A 10,318-nucleotide genomic window follows, 5' to 3' on the forward strand; every position below is an offset into this window, starting at 1 on the left:
TAGAGTAGTCATATTTATATATTATTAGTGCTTTAATATCAAAACACGAACTTAAAACCATCCCACTAATATTATAAATGCGAATATTTGTAACTTTTTGTTTTTTACCTTTTCACGTCGAAACCTTAACCTATTTAGATGAAATTCGGTATACAGATAACTGATACAGATAGTATGAGCTCCGGGGAAGGACATGGAATAGTTTTTATTGCGGAAAATTGCATAAGTAGGTAGTTCTCGCGGCAAAGGGATAAATAAATCTCAGGCGGACAAAGTCGCGGGCAACAGCTACTTATTGGACCATATTATAATAAAATAAGGTAAAATACCAATCGGAAACTTTTTAGTAAAAAGAAAAATGTTTTTGGCACGTTTTTATCATTTGACACTTCTTGTTTTTATAAAAGAATTTTACAGAATTTTACACTTGAGTTTCATATTTATTTACATTTATATTATACACAATATGCCTGTTTCAGCTTTTGCGGAAGTGACCAAGCAAGTGCATGTTCTTAATGATCTGATTTTAGACGACATGATTTATGGTAATGTTATACAGATATACATAAAAACGCCAATAAATGTCACAACTTCTCCAGGATACTAACTTTTTTGTAATATGAAATCAATTTCATAAAATATAGTAGGTATCTTGTATTTGCATTTAAATTACAGCCCGTGAACAAAACGAAATTGAAACCCTACAATTCAACAAACATCTATCTGCTCTAAAAAATTGGTTTACTCGTATCTCTACCCCGAACAAGAAAAGATTCTTACTGGCTTTAATAGAAGATATTTCTTCGGCATGGGCATTGTCCCTGATACTAATGAGTATATGGAATTGCCGGACTAAGGATGCCATAATGTCTGTCTGCGAGTAAGTACTTCATCATTGGCTGGAAAACATTTACTGTTCACAACAAAAGCCCCCCCCCCCCCCCTAGAGCGTTTTCAGATAAGTTAGTAACAGTAGTTTAATACATCAGTGGTAACAGTAATCTTAATAAGGTTAGGATTATCCGATCCGATATCGGTATCGGACGCTGATACGATATCGGGGCAAGTAAAATGTATGAAATATAATTTGATATCGGATCGGGTAATCTGAGAGACAGGTACATATTTCATACATTTTATTTGCCATATCGGTATCGGCCACGTAATATCGGATCGGTTAATAGACGGAGAGCGAAAAGAAAAAAAAATATCCCAATGATACTGAATTTACAGACGTAGAATTTGGAGCAGTTATGACCAAAACCCCATGGATCACAACAGGACAGCTCTACCCATCCAGACGCTCATACAGGTCATGAAGTATGACCGCAAGTGGTTTCTGTCACTAGAGCCCGTAAGTAAATTTAAATTCGTTATAATGTAGGTAGGTGTGTAGGTTACAATTTTCACCCGACTGCCCAAAGGATGGTTATGTTCTTCGAGCGTATTATGTACTTATATGTTTTTATGTAGAGTCAGCTACAAAGATATTAATACAGCCCAGTTACAAAAATTTAATTAAATTTTCGTAATTTTTGTAATACCAATTTTTTTTAACTTTTTACTTTAGCCAAAATACCAAAAACGGAACCCTTATAGTTTCGCCATGTCTGTCTGTCTGTCTGTCCGTCCGCGGCTTTGCTCAGGGACTATCAATGCTAGAAAGCTGTAATTTTGCACGAATATACATGTAAACTATGCCGACAAAATCGTACCTACAATAAAAATTAAAAAATTTTTTTTTAGAGTAGTACCATAGAAGTAATGTGGGGGTGTTTTTTTTTATTATCCAATCTTGTAGTGTGGGGTATCGTTGGATAGGTCTTGTAAAACCATTAGGGGGTTGCTAAAACGATTTTTCGATTCAGTGATTTGTTTGCAAAATATTAAACTTTACAATAAATATATATTTAAAGTGAAAATTTTCATTAAAATCGAGCGTCCCCTCTAAAATCTAAACCGGGGTGGAAATTTAAAAAAAAATCAGGATGGTATTAATTATATCAAACTTACAAGAAAAACTATAACGGTTAAGTTTTCTTGAGAATTATTAGTAGTTTAAGAGTAAATAGCAGCCTAAGGTATAAAATATACCTAAATTATATTACTTAATTTTTTCGTAATGGCTACGGAACCCTATTTCGGGTGTGTCCGACACGCTTTTGGCCAGTTTTTTTAGTTGACTCTATGTATGACCGTATGTCCCTGTGCAGCCTAATTATAACATATCAGGTATCGAGACTCGTCATAATTGTCGGAGTGACATAGGGTTACACCTATACAATATTTCAATATCGAACGTGAAAACATTGTGTACCTAGAGACTTATTTGCAAAATGAGTTTTTGGTAAGAAAATCATTGTTAATACAAGCTTTTTTTGTTGACTGTACTTGTATTGTCACCCAAACTGCATTTGCATGCCAAATTTCAAGTCGATGGCAGTAACCGTTGAAGAGTTCCGTCCTGTGGAGACGATCCTGACCGGACTACCAGGATGTCACTACCAGATTATTGTGTTGTCACGCAATTTACATAAGTATACTAAATTCCAAGTTAATCCAACTACTGAAAGTTGGACGAATTTAACTTGCAAGATTTGATTACAGGCAGACAGACAGACAGACAACGGGACAGGTGAAACTAAATAAAAGCTTGTAAAAAATAACTTAATTCCGATTTTATCCAGGAGACTCAAGGGGCCGTAATCTGCGAACTTCTCTCGGTCGTTGGAAGTCCGGTGTTACTGCAGGTATTGAACCGAGCACAGCACATTCATGAACGATATCGCAAAAACCAGATCAAGAGTATAGAGATGAGTTTAGTCGTCGACGATTCGCCGACGAAGAGGGATCCTCCTCCAGTCGCAACCGCTGCCCCTCAAAAACCGGTAAGTTTAAACATCACATTTGCACGAGAAACTGTGCGATATCCTTCCTAATATATAAATGCGAAAATAATTCTGTGAGTCTGTCTGTCTGTCTTCTTTACGCTTAAACCGCTGAACGGATTTAGATACAATTCGGTATGGACATAATTTGAGACCCTGAAAAGGATATAGGAAAGTTTAATCCCGGAAAATTACATAATTACCGCGGATAAATGATAAACGAAGGGGGCAAAAGGTAGTAACATAATTTTATCATTATCAGTTATAATCGTCAATTACCTACATGGTGCGTGTTTTCAGCGTCTGTCTTTTGCAGACACTAATTTACTCCACGGAAACGTGCAAATGTTAGATGTGTCGTGTGACGCTTAGGTAGGTATATACCTAAAATATCAAGGGTGATAGCCCCGGCGCAGCGCAAAAAATGATGTGAGATGAGAATTTGTCTTGTGCAAGTGCAGGCGACGAGATTTTAGGGTCGCAATCGCAAAATTAACATTATGTAAACTTACCAGTAAACTGGCTGGCTATCGTCATTTCTTACAATATTCCAGCACTCAAAAATCTACCATAATCGTCATTGTCCAAATTCAAATACGTCTTATTTTATTATATTACAGGATAAAAGTAGACCGTCCCATAGTAAGGCTGCTGGTGCCGAGGCTTCGTTTCTCGCTCAAAGCAAAGTAAGCATAAAAGTATGAAGACAGGGTGCCTACGTCCACTTAGGTACTGGAAAAAAAATCAGGAATGCTTAACATGGTTAGAGAAGGGAAAGTCCAGAAATATCAACGAACATCAAATAAATAAGTAGGAAAGTCAGAGAAAACAATGACTTTATCAGCTTCAAAGATATTTTCAATTATTTTAAGTTTAGAGCCATAATTATACATAAATACCAGGGTGCAGTGACCCAAAGTGGGTCTTGGCCTCCAACACCAGATTACGCCACGCTTTGCGATCTTGAGCCAGCTCTTGCCAGCCTTCGACCCCGAGGTCCAAAAGGTTTTTTAGGACCTCGACCCTCCAGCGGTATCTGGGACGACCAATCGGCCTACGCCACTCGGTCGGCCCAAGTACGTAGGTCGGTCTCTTCACGGCTCGATCCTCTCCCAACCTTTTTACGTGCCCGTTATGTACCTACGTGAGATCGTAACTGCGGTTGCATAGAAATGCGCTTGCTTTAAAACTTTGAGCTTGCTTTGTATTCACGTGCTTATTTGGTGCCTATGCTATTTAATAATATCTTGTACATGGACATTTCACGGTAGATCTAAAAAAATTTTTTATTAGTTAAATGAACATTTGGCTAAATGGGACGCTACAATCAAAGCCATGAAAGAAAATATGAATCTTAAAGAATTTCAAGTACTTTTTAAAGATGGAACCCAGAGGACTATATGGAAAATAAAGAGATCTAATCCTGAGGATACCGAAACCGTCGACTTTGTAAGTACTTTGTTTAATATTGAACTATGGCCCAAGCCCTCTTGTTCTGAGAGGAGGCCTGTGCCCAGCAGTGGGACGTATATAGGCTGGGATGATGATGATGATGATTGTTTAATATTGACCGTACTGGTGTTAAAATTAAATAATACACTCAAAATATGCTCAAAAAATGCTACTCATATTATTATGAGTTCTCCATCACAACATTTAGGTAACGCAATAAATAGGTGTCCAATATAATTTCTGGTAATCTAACTCTGACGTACGTAACTGATGAAGAAATATAATACTTATTTTTTTCATAAAAACTATGTGATTACCGCAGGTGACATAACGTGTACCATCAGCCAAATAAGTGGTCTACCAATTTTTAAACAAGTTCCTATCAAGTGAATATGTCGCTAAAGTCGAACTTTCAAGTTGTCAAACACGTCTATTGGCATTATTGTTTTATGACGTGTAAACGATTATCAGCTTTAGGGTGGTAGACCACATATTTGGCTGATGGTACCTACAGTCCAGTGCAAAGATATCAACACGGCCAAAGTTACAAAAATAGGTACCTACACGACCATAATATTTTATTTTTGTAACTTTGGACATGTCGATATCTTTGCACTTGACTGTACGTGTATGGTTTCGTTTTAATTAGTTTTATTTTCACTGTGATATTTTAGATTCAATTACTACCGTCTTCTATAGGCAAGATAATTCTGTCCTATCTGCCAGTGAACAGCCTTAGCGACTATGCCCGAGTCAATAAATATTGGGCATACCTTGTGGAAGAACTCAGATCTGAACGTGCAGCTAGAGTCAAGATCAACGCGGATTTGGAGAAGTTGCAAGTAAGTCGCGAATAGGTACGCGCAACCAAGTGGCAGCGTGCAGCTAGAATCAAGATTGGCACCAATTTGCAGAAGATACTAGTAGGTACACGTGACCAAGAGGCAGCGCGCAGTTAGAATCAAGATTGGCACCAATTTGTAGAAGTTACTAGTAGGTACCCGTGATCAAGAGACAACGCGTAGCTATAGTCAAGATCGACGCGGATTAGGAGAAGTTGCAAGTAAGTTGCATTACAAGTAGGTACGCGTGACTAAGTGGCAGCGCGCAGCTAGAATAAAGATCGTGAAGATCAACACGGATTTAGAAAATTTGCAAGTTCGACGCAGATTTAGAGAAGTTGCAAGTAGGTAGCGCACAGCTAGAATCAAGATCGACATGAATTTGGAAAAGTTGCAAGTAAGTTGCAAGTACGTAGGCGCAATCCAGTTGCAGCGCGCAGCTAGAGTCAAGATCGACGTAGATTTGGAGAAGTTGCTACTGTTGCAAGTACTATAATAGAACAACCAATAGATAAGAAAACTTCGAAAATCTTATTTTTTTTGTCATGTCAGTGACCGTCTAAAATGACCCCACACTTGGTTTAGAGAGCTTATAACACTGAATAGGGATATTCACTGGATATTCTGGGTATAGGGTCCGACTCGCACTTGGCAGATGTTCTAATTTATTTAAATGTTTCTTTTTAGGATTTAATGTTCATTAACGATACGAGCATGGAAAATTTCGAAACGTTTGAGTTTAAAGTCATGGCTCCGAGTATACAAGCAACCAGCCTTGGGCCCTCTGTGAAGATCAGAGCACAGCAGCTTCCTAGCACGAAAACTAGTATGAAGTCAGCTGGGGCTTACTCCTTCAGGCGCTTTGTTACTGACAGTATGTACGTGCCTGAGCCAATTGTAAGTCAAATTATAAAACTGGGCTATTTCTTGTTGTCCCTTTTGTTTTTAGTGCAAGCTTTTTGTATCGAGAAGCTGTATAATTCCCACGGGATAGCGATTAACGGTTTTTTTCCAGACGAGCGGCAACTACTTAGGCCTCATTATTCATAAACTTGTGAGCAAAAATTTGATCAAAAATATCTGAACACGCTAATACGGCGTTGACAATAAAGTCGTGTTCAGATATTTTTAATCAAATTTTTGCTCAGAAGTTTGTGAACTCGACTGTACGTCACACATTTAGGTTTTTGGGGTCAAGCGGTTTGTGACAGAGGAACAAAATAATTGCAAATTTCATAGCAATACTATCGATATGAATTGATATTGACAATATCGATATTGATATTGGATGTTGATATTTTTTATAAAACATTAGCCACAATCGTTGCATTAACGCATTCACTGCCACCGACGCACATATGCGTTTTCGGAACTTCGCCCAGTGCCGTTGTCATTTATAATTATTCATACATTATGAACGCACATGTGCGTTGGTGGCACCGGTGGAAGTCAGGTGGCAGTGAATGCTTTAAGAGTTCATGATGTATTTTGCAAATTTCTTTTGTATTTCTTACAATACGAGTAGTAACAACATTTATGCACACCAATTTTTAAACTACCTATTAATGTTGAGTGCAATTGTAGGTACGTAGTTGTATCGTAGACACTGAAATTGTTTTCATTATATACGTTACTTTCCATTGTGTTGTTTACAGTTTTTAATTGTTCCGAATTAAATAAATATATCCTACTATTAATATTATAATGTGAAAGTTTGTGAGTGAGTGAGTATGTTTGTTACTTCTTCACGCTGAAATGGCTGGACGGATTTGGATGAAATTTAACAAAAAGTTAGTTTATCACCAGGATTAAAGCATAGGATACTTTTTATCCCGATATTCCCACGGGATAGAGATAAAATCTTGAAATAACAACGGCTGGGATTAGAGTCATGAAATTTGGTATGTAGGTTGCTGAAGGTCTAGAATAACACAAAGGCTACTTTTTATCTCGATATTCTTACGGGATAGGGATAAAATCTCGAACTAATAACCGCTGGGCTTAGAGTCATGAAATTTGGTAAGTACTTATATAGCTGGACATCTGGAATAATACATATGCTACCTACTTTTTATTCCGATATTCCCTCGGGATAGGGATAAAATCTCGAAGTAACAACCGCTGGGTTTAGAGTCATGAAATTTGGCATGGTTGTTATAATATAACCTCAATGAAAACCACGATGTAATTTTAGGAAATTCCCTCGACAATTAAAAAAAAACCCGTAATTTCAATTCAAATTCAACTGCTGTGTATATACGCGTGCGAAGGCGCGCGTAAACGCTAGTAAATAAATAAATAATATAAGGGCCCTCCTTGCTATAAAGGTGCTAAAACCTTCAATATCTCAAAAACGGCTAAACCGATTTTGATGAAACATGTCTAAGAACCATCGCTAGAAAACCTGATTTCAAACAAAAAACCCGCATTAAAATCGGTCCACCCGTTTAAGAGCTACGGTACGGTGCCACAGACAGATAGACAGACACACACACACATAGCGGTCAAACTTCTAACACCCCGCTTTTGCGTCGGGGGTCGCGGCAACAGCTAAATTATTGAATTATTTTTTTAAAAACCAATTCAGCAATTTATAATTTTATTTACAGTTTCAAATTCCAATCCGAAATTTAAATCAAATGAAAGACCGGTTAGACAACCGAGGGGCGTTGGACGAGAATGTTTGGACATGGTGCGAGACCATCCTCAACCGGCGCAGAAGTAGGAAGGATAGTTCAACGTCCAATGAGAAGGTACGATCACGAAGCAAACAAAACGAGAATGAACTTTAGCGCTAGCCTGTAGTCATAATTGTCTATTGCACTTAGAACCACTATCGCATTTACCATTTCTTTCTGTCAAATGGAATAACGGAGTAGAAAGAGATGACGAATGCATCCGCGAGCGCTCGGGCATTAGGCAATACCTATTCAACCCCTGGCCCTATACTATGAATTGCATAATTCGAACTTCGTATCTTACCGTCTCGCTGACGCTAGTATTATTTAATACGAGAGTGAGGGGGACGGAACGACACGAACTTCGATTTTCGAATTTCGGAGTAGGCCCTCAGCTTACCGGAGAGGGCGATCTGCCAGATGGGCTGCTCAGCATGAGTTGAGTTGACTGCGCACTGCTCAGTTGATGACACCACGTTTTGATTGTTAAATTATAACTATTATTATTTTCAGGAAACCGATGGGATTCTCTTGCTTTCAAACTTGCATTTTCCTTGTCCACTAATGACGCATACATTGAAGCTGCCTCTAAATCCACCCTTGGTTAAAGACCACACAGCAAGGTATACGTCCATAAAGATGAAGTGACAAAGTCTGAAAAGTTCGTATTTATCTAGCTTTCTCAATTAAACCCGGATTTTTAATCCCGTGGAAAAAATATAAACAAAGGTGTTGCCGTTATCAAAAAACATTTTCAGTATTCAAGATATTTTATTCTTTCCACATTTGCCAGAAGCCGACTTCCCATTAAGTAAAAAATTGTATTTCTTAATCAAGATAAAATATTTTAATTTACTGATGAAAATCTTTACTTTGGCATTTACTACGCTTTGATATATTAATTTTCAAAGAGAGTACTGTTTTCGTACGCATAATTTATTTATTGTCCTGGTAGTACACCCGGGTTCTTAAGGTTGTGGGCCGCTTGACGCGAGACGTCACTCAATGCACTAACATTCGAGACTGAATTCGTAATCGTTTTCCAGTGACTCTTGTTCTGTTATTTTTTTAATACTGTAGACATTGTTGTTATATTTTTATTGTAATTAAGTTGTTCATTGTTACGTTTTCCGTTGTTTTTCGTTCATTTTTGTATGAAAGGATGGACTCCGGTCCAAGTACTTCTCTCACAAGACGACTTGTAAGTTGTCTCCCGTAAAAACGGCTCTTTTATCGAAAAATAGAAAAAAAACATGGCAACAACAGAACTTTATATAATATTTCTAGCGGGCCCATACCTTGAAATCCCCTGAAATGTCACTTTGACAATGACGAAACTTTGTTTACATTTTTTCCGTGGGATTAAAAATCCGGGATTAGCTTACAGAAGTTTTCTGATGCTAATTGAAAAAGCAACGAATTTATCCAACATAAAACGACGAAAGAACATTATTTACCAGATCTTTACTAGACCTACTTAAGTCTCTCTACATATATTTACACCTGTAGACTCCTAGCGCCATCTAGTGACTATAGCTATCAGTAATTGTTTTTAGTTCATGATTTTTAAAGTTACGAAATTAAACGGTTTGACTAGTTACGATTCGTTTCGGAAGATCTTTTTCAAGTCGAGAATAACTCAATAACTCTTGTGGTGATTTATTGCAGGGCCAAGGTGAGTCGCAAGCACAACATATCGAACGCAACGATCACAAGCATCTTCAAGGAACACGGTGAGAAGCGAAGGGGCCTGTGGACCAGGAACTTGTCATGCCTGTACCGCGCTTCCAAAGTGCCCAGCTATAATCAGAAGGTGAAATAAACTAATTGACCAAATGATTGTCTTTTGTTTGTGGTACCTACTTGGGTCAATAACTCTTTAGTGTTGTCATTCAGTCCCGTAACTCAGAAGACATCAGTGATACACTTTGTTAGAAAAAAAAATCACAATAAGTATATACTATAACGTTTTAAACTTTCGTGATTCTCACTCATAATCAAAATACCATAAACGGGACTTATCACGCTATTTTTACACGAGTAATATTTACCTCGACGTTTCGGCAACGTTACAGTTGCCGTGGCCACAAGTAGACTCCACACACACACACACACACAACGCCCACAACACAAGCAGAGACACAAACACACAAAGACACAAAAACAAAGCACAAGTAGAGTAGTAGTAGGCGTCGAGGTAAATATTACTCGTGTAAAAATAGCGTGATAAGTCCCGTTTATGGTATTTTGACTATAAGTATATACTATTAGCATTCTTAGGAGATGAGATGAGCCATGAAGGAATTGCCTTAAAACTGTCACAACTCCTAACTTTTAGTGGATTTGTACCCCATAACATCATACTTTTAATAAGTAACTCAGGAGACGTTATCATGGCAACAAGGTACATTAATAGAAGTTATAACAAATAATTGAACCGACTACAAAAAACCATGAA

The 10,318-nt window shown here is 37.7% G+C and overlaps 1 protein-coding gene across 3 annotated transcripts; it reads left to right on the forward strand.

Moving 5' to 3' along the window:
- The first annotated feature begins 397 nt into the window (after positions 1–397).
- Positions 398–9,686, forward strand: LOC141428685 (uncharacterized). Of its 3 annotated transcripts, none has more exons than XM_074088689.1 (11): positions 398–545; positions 676–880; positions 1,234–1,354; positions 2,688–2,888; positions 3,509–3,574; positions 4,182–4,337; positions 5,015–5,182; positions 5,870–6,079; positions 7,792–7,935; positions 8,374–8,483; positions 9,529–9,686. In XM_074088689.1, exons 1-11 carry the CDS (start codon positions 467–469, stop codon positions 9,680–9,682), a joined length of 1,614 nt encoding a protein of 537 aa, XP_073944790.1. In that variant the 5' UTR covers positions 398–466; the 3' UTR covers positions 9,683–9,686. The 3 variants fall into 3 exon arrangements, with proteins under 3 accessions (XP_073944790.1, XP_073944792.1, XP_073944791.1); XM_074088691.1 differs by having other exon boundaries at positions 2,688–2,750; XM_074088690.1 differs by having other exon boundaries at positions 8,374–8,521; positions 9,529–9,616.
- Positions 9,687–10,318: the final 632 nt, after the last annotated feature.

Source organism: Choristoneura fumiferana, chromosome 6 (assembly GCF_025370935.1).
Source record: "Choristoneura fumiferana chromosome 6, NRCan_CFum_1, whole genome shotgun sequence".
Taxonomy (NCBI): Eukaryota; Metazoa; Arthropoda; class Insecta; order Lepidoptera; family Tortricidae; genus Choristoneura; species Choristoneura fumiferana.